The sequence below is a fragment of the Melospiza georgiana genome, chromosome 14 (assembly GCF_028018845.1).
Source record: "Melospiza georgiana isolate bMelGeo1 chromosome 14, bMelGeo1.pri, whole genome shotgun sequence".
In the NCBI taxonomy this organism is placed as follows: Eukaryota; Metazoa; Chordata; class Aves; order Passeriformes; family Passerellidae; genus Melospiza; species Melospiza georgiana.
The window spans coordinates 10,837,543-10,858,454 of NC_080443.1; the positions used below are offsets into that span (position 1 = coordinate 10,837,543).

A 20,912-nucleotide genomic window follows, 5' to 3' on the forward strand; every position below is an offset into this window, starting at 1 on the left:
GCTTGTGCCATGTTCTTTGAAATATAGTAATGCCTACTTTTCCTTTTTTTCTGTTATTGTTAAGGTGGACCCTGACTTGAAACACAAATTAAGCTGAACTTGATGGAGAACATTTTCTATTCACATTTTAAAATATAAAGAACTCTTACAGCTGCTTTAAATTCAATATTATTAATTCATATCTGTTTTTTGTGGTATATTTTGGCCAGATTGATATTGTTGAATTTCCTCTGATTAGTGAGATTCAAAGTAGCATACCAGGATGTTCTCCTAATACCAACTGAAGTGGTTTTATGAGGACCAAGAATTATTTGCATCTTGCATGACGTGTCCTTATGGCTACTTTTGAGTACAGAGTAGCTTAGAAGAAGTTATTTGCAACCTACTGACTACAAGGGAAATTAATAGCTTTTGAAAGGGCTGTAATGAAGGGCTGACCCAACTGGCTTTTGTATTATACTTTGTTTATCCTGCTCTCATCTCTATCACCTTTGGGCTACAACAAAACATAATTTATGTTAGCAGTGCTTCATTGGAGGTGAAAGGTCACATTTTTAATGAGAGTAGCCCTGATTGGGATTCAGGTTTTAAAATGTTGTGTGGTTGAGTACAGTCAACAAAGTCCATGTGAAGAAAACTATTGCAGAAAGGAGTGAGAAGACATTATATGAGGGGGAAATAATACCATTTTCTTTTATTTAAAGTTCAACTAGCAGAAATTAAATAAGTAGGAAAAGGGATTTAACAAAGTACCAGCAATGTGATGCTCACGTTTAATAAACCTTTATAATTTTGGCAGAGTGGTGGGTTCTTTGTACTGAGAAAAATACTTTGCAAATAATCAGTTTCCTCTATTTTGGTCCTGTCTGCTAAAAACATTTCTCTCTCTTTCATATCTTTGACTTGAGCGGGACAGAAATGAGAGGACCACCTGTGCTTGTTCCAGGGAGAACTTGTCTGTATTTGGAACAGTTAGCCATAATACCCGACTGGGTCTGACTTTTCCCTTTAGAAGGCAAAGTTGCTTTATGTTCATGAGATTGAGCAGTGGTGTCCATTAGTGGTATGCTTTAAAAACGATCGGATGTAGTTTTGTTGAATGGTGTTAATATCAGAATTCACTTAGTGACTTACATAGCCAATTTTATGAAACATGTACTTTCTCACAGAAGCTGAAATTTTTTTGAGGTTGGTTAAAACTTTAATAGAATTCTAGTCAAAAGAAGTTTAGCAGGTACCTGGGGAAGTTTTAGGGTATAAGCAATGAAGGTAAAGTTGTCAACTCAGAGTAGTCAAAAGCTGATTTGAAAGAAGTTCTTGGATTTGTGTTTTCAACATTCAAATACCTACCCTGTGTGACTGGTGCTTGCCATCAATCTCACTCTCATCTTTCATTTATGGGTGTTGTTTGCAAGTGACAAAGTGCTTCAGTTATGTTTAAGGAAGGAATGGGAAACACATCAGGGTTTTTGAATTTCATTACTTTTTGTGGAAACAACTTCTAACCTGAGTTTAGTTCAAAGTTTGCATAGAGAAAAGTGGTAGGATGAAACTCTTTGGTTCTTTACAGCCAGACTATCTTTGATGGAGACACAGATTATCAAAGCCTGAGCTTTTATATCCTTTTAAAAAACTGTATATATAGACTGTGCAACGGTAACCACTATGAAAAACCATAAGGCCCATAGGATTCACCTTGTGAAGGGAAGTTTGGGAGGGCTGCAGGTTAGATTGCATGAGAGCTGCAATACTTTGAAGAGGTATTGTGCTGATGGGAGAAGCTTTTTTCCCCCGATTTTGGATTGTTTCCTGTGTATCATGCTGCATCATGACTAAATATTGGATTGTGCCCCTGTGTGATAGGACCTTTTTATTCCATGGTGGTATGTGAAGCAATCTACTGAGGCCCTCAGTTCAAACGCACACTGGGTTTCCTTTGCCTCTGCCCAGCACTCCCCACTCCTGTAGCTGCACTTGGCTTTCTGGCAGAGGTCAGCCTTGCTGTGCTGCTCTGCAATGCCTCTCCATCCCAATCCTCCCTTCTGCCCCACCACAGCACTCCCCTATGCCTGGGCTCCTGATGTCTCTTGGCAAGGAACAGAATCACACTGCGCTTTAAGCAACACAGTGTTGGGATTCCCCTTCTTTTCATCCGTGTCAATAGGTCCTGAACTATTAATGCAAGTCTTCAAAATGATTCTTTTAAATTTACACTTGTTTTACATTATTTTATAATTAAATTTTAGTGTCGAAAGAGAAGGAAGGAATAGAAGTTTTTGAAGTGATTAAATATTAATTTTATTCACATTTAACCCTAATTTACATTAAGGATGTTAACTGAAAGGCAGATCTTTTGAATTCAAGATTTTCATTTCCTTTTAGCCTCACTGATGAGCAGTTAGATCCTGTCATATAAAGTGTCAGAGTGCACCAGGATAGAAGGAATAATTGTGCAGTCTTGAACTTTTTAGGATGGTCTTGTATTTTAGGATGGTCTGTTTGTGATGCTTGCTGTGTCCTAACAAAATAAACAAACAAAAAAGAAATTTAAAAATATTTAGTCTAAACAAAAATTGAGATTTGAAACAAAACAGCTGCTAGAGAGACTCTCCTTCTTGAGGACTATGATGATTCTTCTTGTCTATCTCAACAGGACTTCTGTGACTTAGAAAGCTGATTTCTGTAATGTTTTAATGGAAGGTATATAAAGGGTTAATATTGGTGACGAAATCATGTATTACATATATGAGATATATATATATATATATATATATATATATATATGATATATATATATATATATATATATATATATATATATATATTACATGCAGGGCTATGAATTTAAGTAAATACAAAAAAATTTGGGCTGCAGGCCTCTACAACTAGGTGTAAAACTGACCAGTATGTTTATTTCCTTTCAGAGAATTTAATTAACTACAATGCACTCAGTATCCTTCTGTTAAGATCTGTAGTTCTCACCTGAGACTTCAGGAAATGTAGAATTTCTTTCTGTGATTTCAGTTGCTTACAGAACCCTGGATAAAAGTTCAGTCTTGGTGTAAACTGCTGCAGCATTTTGGGTGCATTCAGTGCTTACACTTGCACAAGTAAAATCCTGCAAACGATACAGGCCTTTGTGTTGTGTTTAATAAATCATGGAACTTTGAAGAATCTTTGAGAAGTGGGGCCTGCATGTGACTGAGCAGCAGTCATGAATAAGTGTTATCCTCATGTGTATCTAGCAGACAGTAATAGATGCTTGAACAGACAATATGAGCACTGAGTGAATGATGGTAACAACATTAAATATTTACATATAGCAAACACATTTTGACAGCAGAAAAGAGACTGTCTCTGGAGCAAGGTGGGTAAACCCCAGTGTGATATAGTACACCTTTCTATAGGACAACTTTTTCTTAATAACTAGCAGTGTTTCTCTGTAAGACAGATAGATGATCTACTGTCATACAGGAAAATTTTCAAGACTTTATTGGTGTAATCTCTGGGTGCCAATATCACTCCATACCTACCATAATGCAAAAACAGTTCCTGAGTTCAGAAAGAAGAATTGATAATTGAATAATAACTAAATGGTTAATATTAACCAAACTAAATTTTAACCTGTTACCAAAAGCCCAGATTCACTCTACTTTGCCTTACCTCAGTTTTGCATTGAATTTCCAACACGGGAGCTGTCTGGAGAGCTGTGTCCTAAAGAATGTAGTACTGTGGCTGTGCCTGAAAGAGTTGATGAAAGCAAGGAGTCCTCCTGCACTCTCCAATGCTGAGCAGTTTCACAGGAGTAAATCCATTTTATTGATTCTGGAGTTCTTGAAGTGCAGGATATTTGTTTATGTGCCCTTGTTTTGTTTTTCAGGGAACCTGCAAATTATGATTGTAGAACAGTTGGTATTCCTTGCACTGGACTTGTTAAAGTAGGTAATGCTTGATTCACACATAATTTTAAAAGGAAATTACTTTATCAGAAACATAGGATAACAATTTTTGTACTGAGGAACATACTAATTTTGTTAGAGGTTTTTATCCTTCTAAATGCAGTTCAAAAACCTTTCACTTGTAGGAAAGAAGTAAAACAATGGTGATAGTAAATTGAATATTTTTTTAATACTATATGAAGTATTACTATGATGAGCTTGCTTGCATTTAATGATCTGTCATGTCATGTAATTAAAACAAATTAATATTGAAGACAAACTAAAATTGAGTGCTATTAATCCACTTCTTCATATATTCATTTTCTAATCACAAAAGAGAAGCAAAAGAGAACATAGAACACAATTCTAGAATTTGTTGCTTTAAATCATCAGTAAGGTTGGTTTTTGTTTTGTTCCGATATTTTGCAGCAAAGATAATTCTTTGGAAGTGGGTAAGGGAAACTTCTTTTTCAAAAGATGCTTGGTAATTCCTTTCTTAGCAGTGGCTTCAGTGTGGGTATCCAGTCCATGTCCATGAGTAATCTGCATCATTTGAGAATATGAATAACTGTGAATATCTGGAATATCTAAGGCATCTGACCAGTTGAACTTTGGTCAGTCAGACGTTTTTTGAGCTATAAGGGCAAATACATTTTTATAGCTTTTAAGGAAAGCATCTTAATCCTATGGAGGAAAGGGCTGGTATATTGCAAAAGGGAAAAAATGTTATATTCCTGCAAATATGTGAACGATATACTTTGCAAAAGGATTGTGACAGAAATTTAATGTGATGTGTTCTCTTCTTGGAAGAATTTTTCTTTGGGGGAAAACTTTTGCAGATGATAGCTGTTCTGAGGAGCATTCCTCTGTGGCTGTAAAACTGATGTGGCTACAGAGCTAGAATGCTCATGACTTGATGCCAGTGGATGTGGGCTGAGATGTTTTGAGTGGGGACTGCGCTGAAGATAAACCCAGCTGGGCTCATTTCACTGTCTAAAACTTCAACCATATTCCTTGTTTGTTTATTGAATATCAAGAATTGGAAATTATGCAGCATTTACATTTCAGAATGAATCTGGAATCTAGTACAGCATTTAAATTTCAGATTGTATCTGGAATCTAGAAAGTCAGTGTGACCCTGGCTTTCAGGGGGCAGCACATCTCGAGATCCTTAAGAAACAATATCTGTTTTGGAGTAGATGATCTATGTGTGTTTTTCAAGGCTACTGCTAGTTTGGGATCTTTTTGGATTAAAACTTCTAACATGATGATCAGGAGTTGTTCTAGTTTAAATCCTTTTTCTTTCTAACAGAACCTCTGTGTTAGAAACAAGGAAGTATTTTTATAAAAACAATAAAACAACAGGCTCTTAAAAGCTTGAACAATAATACGTCAGTGACCATCAGACTTTGGACTGTTTTGTTCAGTGCTTTGGTAAGCAGGGGGTTACACTTGGTTTTTGCTGTTAATGCTGCCTTCTTTGTGCCGTGGTCTCTTCACTTCCTCACCATTTTTCATTGCTTTGTATCAGCACATCTTCCTTCCCATCTGCTCATTTGAGCTTTCCAAGGTGTCAGAGCAGTGAAAGTTCTCCAGAAAGTACAAGCACTTTCTTTGAAGCTGGAAGGGCAATTTGAGAAGCCATGAGCAGAATTCTGTATGACACATAAGGAACAAATTTATCCTTCTTTTTAAACTTCATATTTAAAGTAGGGACATGGTGGATTCTTGTGGCAGCAGTTAAGTCCTAAAGTAAGGTATAGATTCAAATACTTAGTGTATTTACAGTAAAGGTTTCCAAACTTAGTGTGCTGAACACTCAATGAGTGAAGCTTCTCCCATTTGGATTTCTAGGGGTTTTTAGTACGAAATTTGGATTTCTGAGGGCTTTTTAACAGTATTTAAGCACTTCACGGCATAACTGTATGCCTAATACAATGGAAGGTTTAGTCCATGTGGTCATATTGTCCTAATCTAAACATCAAAATGAGAATTCTAGCTTCAGAAACTTCTTTCATCACACATAATGTCAGGTTTTTCTGGTGCAGATACATAAGTGGATAAGATTCTGTGTTCATCGTATAACCCCCAAGGTCTAGACCATGTAATGGTCAGGACCTGAGAACATACAAGACGTCACTAAAATTTTCTATTTCCATTTCACTGAGTTTGTAGTGGGGAAATTAAATTAGACAAACTCTGCAACTGTCAGTCTTGTTGCAGCCTAAATAATATTTTCATGAGCAGTGGTTTAAAAGCTGTTCTTCCTTGTCTTCATTCTCACCCCTCACACTTCTTGCGGCTTCAGAATGAGGAGAAATTATTTTTAAAGCAACCTCTAAGCACCTTGTGATACAAGTTACATTTCAATCAGAACAGACATTTGGGGTCCTCCTGTAACAATAAGTCTGCCTAGTGTGGATTTTTGATTTTTTTTTTCTCCTTGTTTTGTAGTATGAAATTCTACATACACTAAAGTACATTATTTTTGCTTAGTTTAATGAAGTACAAGAAATTGGGAGTCATGAGATTGAGCCATGGCAATTTAATGCCAGTAATAGGAAGCAGATTGGTTGAGAGTGATTTTCTGCTGAAATTAGTACTATAAAGTATTAATATATTGCTATTCATTTCATGATGATAGATGTGGGGTTCAGATGTAGCATTTTTAACTTATTCATCAATATATATAGAGTGTCCATAAATAAATGCTGTCCATGTGGTAAATGGCTAGAGAAATAAACTTCTTCTTGCCTTTTCCCTTAAAAATGTTGTGAAATAAAAATGTAGAGACTAATGGCAGGGATTGTACTAGCATCCTTTCTTGCATTCTATGCTTTTAACTTGAACTAAGCATGTAAGTGAATCTTTCTACTTGGCAGACAGTTGTGCTGGTATTCACACATTAATTTATATTTTAACCTTTTCATGGCTTTTCGTGAGCCAGGTTGTGCTGCAAAGTTTAGTTTGTTTGTGTAAACTTCAACATTGAGCTGCAACACTGATCAGCAGAATAGAATCAGGGTAACAGAGATGGGGGATGGCCGTAACTCCATTGCAATATAAATATGATGGTAGGAGCATACATAGTGTCAACATGCAAGCAAGAAAAGGAAGGATGTTCAACTTTGCAGGCTCTAGTGTACTTTATTAAGCTATGAAAGCACATCAGATAGAAATAGTAATGATAAGAGTCCATTCAAAACAGAGGGAGGTATAAAAAATTTTTAATTGATCAAATTTTTTCTGGGATGAATGACAAAAACTGTCCAAATCTTCCAGTGCATGGTATAGGCTGTAAGGTACACAGGCTTGGACTGTACTAGCAGGGTGTAATAAAACTGTGTGTAAAGCGTTTCCAGCTATTTAAGGGTGCGTGTGTTGGATGTATGAAGGAAGAAGAATGTGAGTCCCCAAGACCCCGCTGTGTGTGGATTTCCCTGGCACAGAGGGGCGCTCCTGTCCTGCTGTGCGCGGACCAGCTTTGGGCCGTGCGCCCAAATGTGCAATGTTTTCCTGAAATCAATGAAAAAACTGTCCAAAGCTTCCAGTGCATAGTATAGACTTTAAGATACACTAGCTTGGACTGTACGAGTGGGCTGTAATAAAACTGTGTGTGAAGCTAAGGATGCGCATGTTGGAGGTAAAGAGCAAGAAGAATGTGTGGTTTTGACCCCACTGTGGGGTTTTCCCTGGCACAGAGGGGCGCTTCCGTCCCGCAGTGCAGGAACCAGCTTTGGGCCGTGCGCCCAAATATACAATATTTTCCTGAAATCAATGACAAAAACTGTCCAAAGCTTCCAGGGCATAGTATAGGCTTTGAGCTACACTGGTCAGCGTGTCTTGGACAGTAGGAGCGGGCTGTAATAAAACTATGTGTAAGGCGTTTCCAGCTATTTAAGGGCACGTTTGTGGAGGTGTAGAGCAAGAAGAGTCTCTCCCCAAGACCCCGCTGTGTCGGGATTTCCCTGGCACAGGGGGGCGCTCCTGTCCCGCAGGGCAGGAACCAGCTTTGGGCTGTGCGCGCAAATACACAATATTTTCCTGATATCAATGACAAAAACTATCCAAGCTTCTAGTGCATTGTATAGGCTTTGAGATACACTGGCTTGGACTGTACGAGCGGATTGTAATAAAAATGTGCGTAAAGCTAAAGGCACGTGTATTAGAGGTATGAAGGAAGAAGGAGTCCCCCTGACCCCGCTGTGTGTGGATTTCCCTGGCACAGAGGGGCACTCCAGTCCCGGGCCGGGCGGGCTTTGGGCCGTGCACCTAAATATACAATATTTTCCTGAAATCAATGACAAAAACTGTCCAAAGCTTCTAGTGCATAGTATAGGCTTTAAAATACACTGGACAGCATATCTTGGACAGTAGGAACAGGCTCTAATAAAACTGTGTGTAAAGCTAAGGGCGCGTGTGTTGGAGGTGCAGAGCAAGCAGAATGTGCGTTTTTGACCCCGCTGTGTCGGGATTTCCCTGGCACGGAGGGGCGCTCCTGTCCCGGGCCGGGCCCGGTCCCGCTTTGGGCCCTGCGCGCTGCCGCCGCTGGGTGGCGCTGCAGCACCGGCCGTGCCCGCTCCGCTGGCCGTGTGGGGAATGGTTATCGGCAAAGGCAAGGGGAAATGTGTTTAATGTATTTAATGTACTTAATGTATTTAATGTATTCATCTCCGGCCCAGGCAGCCATTGAATGCCCCCCGACATGCCCTCTCACAGCTCTGGCCTGTTGACTATGCTTATTTGGTGTAATAATTAGCAGAAATTCTCGCTAACAGCGGTACTTACCAACACCTCGCGTTTTCCTCTGTGTTTTCGTACGTGATGGATTGTGCATTCTATGAATAAAGTTAAGCGGGTCACAGCCTAAGCCCTGTACAACACAGCTATTTTCTGCACAATAGTTCTGAATAGATATATATTAACTCCTTTTTTAATCCCCGTGGTGTAATGGAAACAAATTCGAGCCTTTTTGTAATAGGCTATTGAAAACTTGTAAGCACGGAACACTTAACTTGTCAACTTAAAGAAAAAAAAAAGAGAAATGGAATAAGGAGCAACAGAAAGTATAGTACAGTATCTGTTAGCAAAGGCAGGCTTTAGGAGCCTGTTCCAGTGCTTCATGAGGTTTGGTACAGATCACTGTACTTTGTTCTAGAGGAACAATTCTCATATGCATTTTGAAGGTGATCTCTGTGCTGCTGTGATACTCAGTTTGTCTGCTTGGTATGAAAATAAAGGTAGGGATTCTCAGTTAAGCAGTACTTGGGGTTTTTTTGCACTTTCCTAGCTGGAAATGGTTTTGCGTAAATATTTGTGATGGAAATAAAGAGAAAAGGTTCCTGAATAAATGCTGTGGGTAGGGATCTTCATCATGGTTCTTTCCAGATGGAGGGCCTGATAAAGTTAAGTGTTCCCAAAGTTATTAAGTAATTTAGTCTTTTTTTCAGCTAAACTCCTAAGTAAAAATTCAGTGGAATTCTTATATAATGAATTAGCTCAAGTAGCAGTGATTTGAGGCATATTTCACATGGAAGTTCAGCTCTGCATAGAGACTATCAAGGCTTTGTCACTAGTTTAATTGGGAATTGCAGAGTGTGTAGTGCCAAATGTGGGTCATAAGCTCTTGCAGTTGTTTGTTACTTAATTTTAAAATCCTCCCTTTGAATATTTTTTTTAAATCCTTCATTGTTAATTTTTTTTTCATTCAGCCCTTCTTGAATTCTAGCTACTGCTGAAGCACTTCCATTGTAGAGGGGGAAGTAATACAGCATGTTAAGCCAGCAAATAAGAACAAAGGTGGGTCTGGCAGCTTTCTTTTAATGTCAATTCCTTGCCCTCAGCCTCCCTTATTAATGCAGCTGAGCTGCTGTCACTCAGATGGTTTTACACAGACATGCAGGCTACGTGTCAGAAAGGGTGGCCTAGAATTCTGAGTTTCAGGTTGAGAGTACTCCAACATACAAAACCACTGTATCAAATTATAAACTGGTTGACTCCAGTCCTTGTAGGCATTCTGAAGGAAGTGACATTTATTTATTGTTGTCTTTGACATATCCTCTAAGGAAACAAGAGTTTAGATTTTAAGGTGTCTGCAGTATTTTCAGTTGGATGAAGACTTTCCTGCGTGCCTTTAAAATTATGATTGTTCAGAACAATCCTTCTCTTTTTCAAGTTGTGCTTCCGCACTAGGATTATTTTTTGTGGGCTTGTATCTCTTTACATGAAAGATTTTTATGTTTTCTCACTGTTCTTTCACTTGTGCTTATTTACTGTGGGCTTTTTTGATAATGTACTTATCATTACATTACAATATCATATAGAGATATTTACTTTAAAATACAATCAGAATTTATTTGGTGCTTTTTCTTTACTGGGTCATTTCATGGATTCAGTTTTGATTGTCACCACAGTTCATTAAACATGTCTGCATTTTCCTATCAGTCTGCTATATCTTTAGTATGTTGTGGGTCAGTATGGCTGCCCCTCTTCTTCCTTTGTTTAGACAACCAATCCAAGCCATTCTAGAGTGACTTAGTACTCCTGGTAGGAATTGTTTCTTTATTAAATTTTGCAGAAGAAACATGCAGTAGTGTAAGTCTAGGATATTTTGTCAGCAGAAGGGAGCAAGGGCAAAGGACAATTGAAATGGTTGAAATCTGGAATGGTCCTCCATGTGCCAGCTTTTCTTTTTCACCTTCAGGAATCCAGCCTGTATTTGAGAGTAGCATGGAGAAGGGAAGAGATGGTTTGGAAAGATTTGTTATTATTGCACTACTTCACATTCTCAAAATACAGGCAGAGGTGGCAGCAGGACTATTCAGAATATCAGACCAGTTTGGAATGTAAGTGTATGGTGAGAAAGGACAGGCAAGAGTTTTCTCTGAACAAATGCACAAGGAAGACTTAAGAAATAATTTTCATGCATTTCCCTTTTGAGTAGTGCTGCCCTGCAAAATTATACCTGAACATTGCAAGTGACGGGAAAAGTTAATGAGAAATAAGGTCTGTATGTGCAAATAATAGAAATGAAAACTGAAAGTTAAGTATTAGCCTTTTCATAAGTCAGAATAGCTTTATTAAAACAGCATTATTGGAAAATGTTGGAGTTCTTAAGTTTGTTCAACAAATGTATTCTTAAGCAAAATGTTGATTTGTATTATGAAATTTGCCTGGATTTGGCACAAAGAAAATGTCTTAACATAGATTTCCTTCTTTCACAGCACATCAATGTTCTCTTGTATTTTGCCTCTTAGTGTACCCTAACATTATTTACGTTGTGCAGAAATAGCTTAAGAATAAAATGTGAGTAGCCGTTCTTTTACTTGTGGTTCTTTACCCTTATGATAGTTCTGTAAATGTTCTCAGTTCTGTGAAATACAGATTCCAACTAACTCCTGTTTTTTGGATTCTGAGCCAGCAGAGGTCTCTAACACCAAGGTCTCCTGGCTCACTGACCACTGGTGACTGGCACAGAGATAAATCAAAACCAAACTGAGGAATGAGCTGCATCTGCCTTTCAGTCAGTGTGGCTCTGCTGCCTCCAGTTTGTTTGGTTAGGCTGTGTGTACAGAACTTCTTAAAGCAATATGAATGATTCTTTGAGGTCTGATGGTCTAAACAGTTTGGGAACCACTCATTTAGAAAAACTTCCAAACTTGATATAAGAAAAAAATCCCATGAGGGAGAATTCAGGTTTGACAGAGGTGTCTCCTCCAATGCCTATTTATCCTTTCTTTTCAGTTGTGCTCCCTGTTTCTGGTCTGAACTTGTCCAGCATTTCAGACCCTGAATTTTGCTAATTGTTGCCTGCCAACTTGACATTTAGATGGTAGCGTTCTGTTCCCCATGTGGCTTATTTTGGAGACTGTAAACGAAGCAAAGTCTTCAAGCCTCAAAATTAACCAAGTCTGTATTGTTCACTCTGAGGTGTTTCTTTAAATGACTTTTGTTGAAAAAACCCCTTTTCTCCAGCAAACCATATAGCAATATCTTTCTTTAATTTATATGTCAAAATCCAATCCAACAGTTTTTCATGAATAGTTGTCTTATTACAAAGTTGAGTCAACAACTGTAGTATTTAAGTTTTCTAAATGAGTGTTTCCATCATTTAACTGAGGTGTAGTGCATACAAAGTTAGGAAATGAGTATGTAATAAATACAAACCAATGTCTGTGCATTTATTACAAGATTTTATGACTCTTAGAATCATAAAATCCCAGGTTGGAACGGGGCCTCAAGGATTCTCTGGTCCAGTTGTGTGAAATGTTACAAATTGCACTGCACCTCACTGAATACACTCATACAAATTTTATGTTAAATTGATGTGCATAATGTGATCTGTGATTTTTATATCCCTTAAAAGACATTGTTAAGTGATGCAACTGTGTTAATATTGTTTTCCCGTGTGTCTTCAAATCTGACTAAGTTCTGCTGCTTTGGAAAGATGTTGAGAGTGAATTCATTGTAACCATGATCACACATCAGTGATAGTTACTTTTAAATTGTTTTGGGGAGAGGAGGAAGAATTCCACAAAGCTTCTGCTCAAGGCCTCCTCTAGTGAGCAATGCTGGAAGGAAAATCTGAGTTGATCATGTCCTTGAAAAGGGCAAAGCACAAAGATGGAAGAGCAGAGGCAGGGAGCACAAGGCAAGAAGTCTGGTGCTGCTTCTGCAGCAGGAGCCCAGGGAACTGGCATAGCCCTTCCTTTGGTGCATTTTTGGCAGTGATTTTATTTATTGTGGCACATGCTCTCAAGAATTACCTTGTAGATGCCTCTTTTAAAATGCATCATCTGTGTGCCTGGTGAAATGTGACTAACAGAAAAGAAAAGTGTTCCTGGAATACATTTCCTTTTATCTGTAAGGCTTTAAACCATCTTCCTGTCTTTTCATTCTGCAGTGAAGAATACAGTTATGCATTCTGCAAATGTGTGCATATGATGTCTTGGAGGGCTGAAAAGGTCTTCAGATTTCACCAAATTTCTAAGTGCTTTTAGACTTTTATAGTGCTTATTGTGCTAATAAAGCTCTGGAAAATAATTTGGTTCTGTAAAAATACCAAGAATCAACAATTTTGTAATGGCCTGTGAAGATGTTCAAATACTGTGTAATGGGCATGACAGCTACAGTATGTGAAATTTAATGCTCTAGCTCCTTATTGATCTTCCTTGTAGCCCATTGCTTGGCACATGCATTTGCACTTAACACCTGCTCTTTCTACATTAACACTATCTTCTGCAGTGTCACCAAGGGCAGGCTGGATGCTGCATTTGATGCTAAGCTGAAGTATTTAAGGGAATATCTATATTTTTTTCATATCCTTTTTACCTCACTTTTGACTGCTTTATTTTCTGGATGATATTTTAATACTTGGAGTTTTTTCCTCCCTTTTAAAAGTGTTCCTATTAAACATTGTTTGCTTCTACCATTACTTATCAATATGTATAGAGACCGGCAGTCTTGCCAGGCTTGTTATTTTCTGGAAATGATGAAAAGCTGCAAGAAAATTTAGTTTATCTTTGATTTTGCTGGTAGTTCTGAAAAATTGTGTCAGTGTGACGTGCCAGTGTTTGTTTTGGAAAGTTCTTTGTCTATATCTACAGAAGGTAGGAGCCTGTTGCAAAGGTTCTGAATCTGCTTTTCAAGCTGTCAGCCCTTGGGTTTCAGTCTGGAGGTCCTTGGTCTCTTCTGTGGTTATTGGTCAATGTGTTTGCTCTTACTTTGCTACATTAATTAGATATTGAATCCCAGTGAGGTTTGTACAATTCCACATTGCAGATATGCAATATTTCCCCAAAATAAGGTGGAGATTTTTTCTGTTTCTTTGAGGCCTTCAGGGATAAATAGCACCATGTCAGCAGTACTTTCCATTCTTGAGCATAATACGCAGCTCCTAAGGCTACAGAGATCTGGTGCCATGTGTCCTGGTAATGGATTTCCATGGAAGTTAGGAACCATCAATATCTTCATGTCATTAGAACACGAGATGAGCAGCAACGCCAAATGTATCACTGCTGTGACATTAACCCTTGTTATAGTTTTTATTTTAGCTGTCTTTAATCTTTATTGAATCTTGTCTGTCAAGAACTGTTGCTTAGTATTTCACAGCTGGTCAAACCCCCTTGGTTTCTTGGCACTGGGTGGGTAGGGGTGTTTTTGTTAAATCATGCAGAATCAGTTATTGGTAGCAGTCACTAAGGTTTCTACCTGCTGACTCTTTGGAGGCGAGCTGGTTAAGAATTCCTAGATTAAGAAATCTGGTCTCAGAATCTATTTGTTATCTTTCAGAAACTATGCAATGAGTGACACGCAGACATACCTCCTTATCTGTGTCCTTATCTGTTCATAAGGATTCACAGCCACGTTGAACTAAACACTGTCTTAGTTGTGTTTTCTTAACTACATGTGTGATCTTGTGTCCATATGTATAAGAAGAAGCTAAGAACTGGAGATCTGGTTAAAATTTGATAATTTCAAAGTTTAAATGTTCTTGCTTTTCCCCTAGTACGTAGAGCTGGCCCATTTCCTAACTGGTACCTGCTGCAAGAGGATGCACAAATGCTGGGAGGGAAAAAGATGTGAGTGATGATACCAAGATGCTTGCAGTGATGGTAAAAGAAGTAGAAGTTTATTCAAATATACAGAGGGGCCTTAGGGACATTTTGTCAGCCCAGTGTCTGTGTTTGAACTATTTATTACTTCATATTTTTATTACGATTACTTGCAGTGCTAATCCATGTGTGACAAATCTACACTCAGCTAGGTAAGGAAATTGCCAGTTCTGTTCCATTAACAGCCCCTGGCCAAAGGAACAATGTTCCTGTAGGTTAAAACAACAATTAAGGGGCCCTTAACACTTCAGGATGGGGAAAGAGGGGATACTGGCAGCAGTATTTTCACACATTGCTGAGCTGCTTCAATGCATAAATTAACTCTTGGTTCAGTTACATCAGTGCAGTGTGTTGTGCATATGCATGACTGGTCTGTGTGTGTGTGAACCAAAGCCTGGGCCTGTTGATTTACGAGAAAGGGTAAGAGAGGTTGAAATTAGTAAGCAAAGCCAAACAGTACCTTTGCAGCAGGGAATATCAAACAATCTTTGTGACAGCTACAGATGCTGATGTAAGACCTGAGGTCCTGGCATGGCAGTGGATTGTTCATTACGTAATTTTTTTCATGCCCAGGTCACTTGAACTGCATTTTGTTACTTCTGTAGCTGGAACTGTTTGTGCAGTGGAAGAACAGTATTCACTGCAGTTATATTAAATAACAAGTATAATTTATTGTTGTATAATTAGCTAGTGAATATATGGAGCAGGAAATATTGCTAGACCATTGTGGATATTTTTAGTATGAGTTTGTATAGAATAATAATAATCATACATATTTTTGCCCTTAATATAAAATGTTTTTGACTTATATTAGGGGGGCAAGGAGATCAGCTTGTAGTATGCAGAGTGTGGTACAGTATGGTCATATGTCTGTCTACCAGTATTTTTGAGAGGTTGTATTGTAGAATGTGACACAGACAAGGTTTTTGGTAAGTCTTGAATGTAATGAAGAGTAGACTGGCAATATAACATTTTCATGTCAGTAAATGGTGTTGTAAAATTGTCCAGTCCCTTAAGATCTTTTGATGAGTAGAGTTTACAGAAATAATTTGAAGGAAAAAAAAACCTCTGAAATCTAATATATGTGATAATGGAGAAATAAAAGCTGTAATGTACATTTAGGATGTATTTTTTATTACTCTAGGTTCATTTCTGACATAACTTCTTTTAGTGAACCACTTGAATGATCTTGGTAGCTATGAAGTTTTAATAGCTAACACTTGGAAAGCCCTGTAGTTTAAACAAATGTCAACTTCAAAATCACATTCCTTCCTTAAGAAACTATCCCAGTTTTATTTTTTATAAAAAACCCTACATGTGAAAGGCTGTTAGGAGGTAATGTTTTAGAAGTTCCTGTAAAGTGGTGACTTTTTTCTTGATGGGGTCTTAGTACTGTGTCACAAAATTTTTGCTGTATGTTTAATCTTCCTCCTTTATAAAATTGTTTATTAAGCATTTTAGAGCACTGACCCTTTGCTTCATGCAGGATTTGAAAGAAATCAATGTTTTACTAGAGTTGATTAAAGAAAAGAATGAAAGAGAAACACAAGCCCTAATGGACATTCTTATGTGGGTAAAAAAAGGTAATAGGAAGGAGAGATTTTTGAGAAACCAAAGGTTTGCATCTGAACTGTGATTCAGATCTTTTTTTCATGATAATAGGCGTTCCCAGGCATTCTAAACCTGGTAACCTTTTGGAAAATAAAAGACTGTTGGGGAAAACTGTTGGAGTAGGGGATTATACTTTCTTATGCTTTGAATAATGGTTCTTCTTTTACGATCTGTCCCTGAAATTTCTGCGAAAGCATTGGGCTGCATTAAAAACAACAACAAAAAAAAAATCAATTGTTTTACTAGTTCTGGTCTCAAGTAGTCTCAGAAGTGTAAAAACTGCCACAGACAGTTAGCAAACTTTTTAAGATGAAAAAATGGGCAATGTTTTAAGAACTTCTGAAGAGAGGAGTTGGTGCAGAGGGGCTGTTGTAGGCTGGGGGTGGCGATGATGTTCCGAAGCTGCCACACCATCCTCTCTGCACCCTCACCTCTTTGCTGTGCTTCTGTTACTTCTCTTGCTCTGTGACAAACAAGGCACCACTTCTCTTGCCAGGAAAAATAAACAATTACATGTATAGTGATTGAGAGATTCCAATTATTAATATTCCACTTGCTGAATTTTACAACTGTCTCAATAATCTTATTTATTATTAATGAATGAGCAGAGATTAATGTCTGCAGGATGTTCGTTTTGCACTCTAAAAGTGGACATTTGTGTTTCTGATCTTTATTGAAGAGTCACTTAAAATAGTTCCACTAACACTCACAGCAGCCCATAAAATAAGTATTTACAGTGTTTTTTTGCCTTTCTGAAGGCCCAAGATGAACACTTAACAAAGTTTCGAAAGCAATGCATTGTGTGGTGACAGAGATGATGCATATCAAATTGTCTTTCATGTCTTGGCATCACTAATGTCTGTGTAAAAGTCACATTGTTTTTTAAAACATAAGAAACATAATCTTGATATCTGAGTAAGCTGTTACACTGTTGATAATTTTTAAAATCTAAAAGTCAGATTTAGAAAAATGCTTTTTAAGAAGCCTGACACCTTCAAGTAAAGGCATTTTTTTAGTTTTTACTGGGGGGAGTTATGTGTTTGGAGAACCAATAGACAATGCTTATGTAACACTGCTTAGACTTTCACATCAGCCAGCTGGTATAGCCAGATACTCAGTTTTCTTTTTTTTTTTTTCCCTACTTTTTGGAGGTATTTGTGAGTAGCTTGATGTTTTTGACATCTGTGTGACAGCTTCTTGCATAAGAGATGAGCAGCATGTTCTACCACCCAGCTGTGTGTATTAGTCTGCACTTCAAGCTGAAGAGCAGCACTTAGCCAGATCTGACAATCAAATGTGAACTACTACTGCCTATACACAAGAGTGCATTTTAATGTTGTGTGCTTTTTGCTAAGAGCCTGATACTTGACAAAGAAATTGTCAGAATCTCTCTTCTTCCTGCCTTTTTTTTTTCTTCCCACTGATTTGAGTCCATGTTAAAATATCTTATTTTTTTCCCTGCAGTTTAATATGGTTTATCTTACAGATAGCAAAGCCAGTCTAATGTTTTCAGCAATTTCATGTTAATAAAATTCTGGCAAGCTTTTGGTAATAGAGGAGTGTAATTGTTTTAGAAAATGCAGGAAATCAGTGTGTCATTTTTGCCAACTTAATCTGAAGTTACAATCTGCTGGGTTTCACCAATGACTTCATGTCAACATCCCAACAACCTGTCCCCAAAGAAAACTGAGGACATAAAGAAATTACAGCACTAGTTCAAAACTGTCAGTGCTGCTCTTCTTAGGCTTGTTAAGAATTGTGAGTGTGGAGATGAGTGGGAGCCACCTGCTCTGATTGTAATTTGATTGATCTGTGAACCTTAGAATCCTCTACACTTCCACCTGACTTTAAGCCTCTGTTGCCTTTCTCGATGCTTAAATTTGAGTAAAAGGAATTCATTGTCACAGAATGCACAGTTATACTCCATAGTTCAGCTTTCCTTGCTGATGTGTTTGCTATAAGCCAGGAGTTAGTTAATACATGAAATGTTTTATCTTCCTTTTTTAAATAGTAGTGTCTGAAGAGGAAAGATCTGGTTTCACCTTGTTTTGAACTTGGTTTCATGAAAGTGTTAGTCATGCCTTTTTATTTACTTATTGTTTCCCTTTGTATTATACCCTTAATATTACTTTTAAAACAGCGTTCCATTTCCATCTGTTCTTTCTCTTACAACATAAAAATATTGAGTTGTTTCTTGTGCTAGTGTTTATGTAGTTGAAAATATTGCAATCAAAATAAGAATTTGAGTCCTGATGTATATTTAAGCATTATGGCAGATACAGTTTTATGGTCTTTGAGTTGCAAGTAAGTTGAAATTTTGTTAATAATCAAAGTTTGTAAAAAGCGATCCTCGCAATCTAAAAGAAAGAAGAAGTAGAGGAAGGAGTTTATTAATCTTCTAGGTCAGAACTTCCACTGTAATAATTTTTACACTGTGGTTAAGCTATACTTTAATTGAGTTAGTGTTGAGTTAGTCTGTGAGTAGACAAGGATGAATGGATCTGTCATGGATCAGGATTGCTTTATTCCAGAGATTCTGGTGGCATGTTCCACACATCACTTGCACTTGGCAAATTATTAACACAGTTAATTGTATAGTGCCACAAAAAATCTATTTTGATTAATAAAAACCTGAACAATACAATTTGGAGAGGCATCAGGATTTTATCTTAGCAATTTATTAGTGATCACATTGAGTAAATATTGGTGGAGATGCTCTCAGTCTAAACCAGAAGTAAAAATGGAGTTCAGAGAATGAGGGAACAGAGGAAACATGTTTTTACAGCAGCTGGTTCTTTGTGCACTCCCAACATCAGACTGGATTTATGCTGTCTCTGGGATGGCAGTTCTTCAGGATGGCATTTCAAATATGGTCAGGCTGTGAGGGCTTTGGGCTACAGTAGATTGTGCTTTCCTTTTCTTTCATAAACTATTGCAGGAAATATTTTAGAGTACCCCCAACATTGAGCCTTATTGTTTTAATGAAGTGGTCATTGAGCCCTTTGATGAAATATGAGCTTTTTACCCATTGGCTGCACAAATTGAAGTAAAAAAAGAACATGGAAGGAAACAAGAAATGAGTGTGTGGTTATAAAGTAGGCATAGGTCTGAAGAACATAAGGCAGAGATGAATTTGGATCAGTGTAACAAGGACTGATACCTAAAAAAGAACCTGGGAGTAAAAGAACTCATGAGCTCTAAAACTGTCTAAACTGAATTACTGCTTTGTAAAGAGAGAAGTCCCCCTTATTTTTATATTTTTTTTGGTTTTACTTATTTAATTTTCCAGATTTGAAGGTAGTAAGAGAAATAATTGCACCTGGTTTTGCCATTGAAATACAACTACTTTTATACTTCTCTGTTTATATCTTTAAGTGTATATATATAAGTGTAATTTTCTGTTTGAATTTTGCTCCTCCAAAACAGAAGAAAAAACTTCTTGAAGAACTTGGGGAGAACAGACTTCCATATCTGACACCAGCCGACGCTGATTTCCACCAGCTGGTAACGTATTTCTTTTAAATAATTTTAAGCTAAAATGGCTGTTTGCACTGAACAACAAATAAATCTTCCTTCAGAGACACTGAAATCTGATATGAAAAAAGGTATCCTGATAGCTGATAATGCACTTCCAGGTGGAGTGAAATAAGATCTCTAGAACTGAGATGTTCACAAATGAGAACTTGCTGAACTTTATTTTTATGTGTGTGCCCTCACTACAAGTAATGTATGACATTTAATCACAGCTTTTCATGCTTTGCTGAAGCAAAATACGTCACCATTCTTTTAATTTATTTTTTAATAAAATTAAAAATTTAGGGTGAGAGTGGTGAAGAGATCTTTGTAGCTCCTGTTCGGCAAAATAGGGGGAATATTAATGTAGAAATTTCAAGTATGACGAGCTTAATTCTACTTTCCAGCAATAAGGAATTGTTAATTCTTGGCTTGCAAAACAAACTGTGGAAATGGAATGCCTCAAATGAAACCAAACAGAAGGATCAGGCCCAGTAGCCACATGGGCAGTAAACCAAGTGAGTGTATGCAAGAATATAGTGAATAAATAGAATTTTCTGCATCTGTCTTGGATCTTTCTAGATCAGCTAGGTTCAATCAGATCAAATTTGATCATGGTGAGAGAAAAAGCATGGGGAATAACCTGGCTGTTTGAAGAGCTCCAGTGACCATGCTCACATTACACAACACAGGAGTGGTGCCTGCCTTGTGTTGATACATGGCTCAAAGATATGCAAGTGTAGAAGAGCTGGGAGAATTTATAAGAGTAACAACAGATGGATTTTATTATTGCATCTTTTTATACACAAAACCCCCAACACATTCTTTTCAGTCTTAAACTTAATGCTCATGAAGAAATTCTTCCCCCTTGTAAGAAGTGGGCAGCTGACTTTTCCTCCATCCTAGTCCTGTTACATCCTCTCCTGTTTGTTCTCTTCTGCCTCTGATGCTGCCAAGAGCTGCTGTGCCCAGCATCTTTTTCTTTTTCACATCTTTGTAAATTCAGCTTCTCCTGGAGCTGATGTGAAAAGAGAAGGTGGGATCTCATTTGCTCAGGGTCAGCGACCCATAAGTACAGAAGACAATGGGAACAAGATAAGCAGTAAAATCACACCTGTTCAATCCTTAATAAATTTTCGATAGATTCTTTTTGCAAAAATAGGATTATACTTTTTATGTAGTGTATGTGTGATGCTAGATATTTTAAAGTATATAGGCTAATCATAAGCATCACAAA

The 20,912-nt window shown here is 37.6% G+C and overlaps 1 protein-coding gene across 2 annotated transcripts in view; it reads left to right on the forward strand.

The window, feature by feature from the left end:
- The window catches only part of FTO (FTO alpha-ketoglutarate dependent dioxygenase), a 229,248-nt gene that overhangs the window by 20,578 nt on the left and 187,758 nt on the right, over positions 1-20,912 (forward strand). For both annotated transcript variants that reach the window (XM_058034316.1, XM_058034317.1), the window contains exon 2: positions 19,589-19,666. In XM_058034316.1, the coding sequence (XP_057890299.1) occupies positions 19,589-19,666 (78 nt within the window). The remainder of the gene's footprint in view (positions 1-19,588; positions 19,667-20,912) is intronic.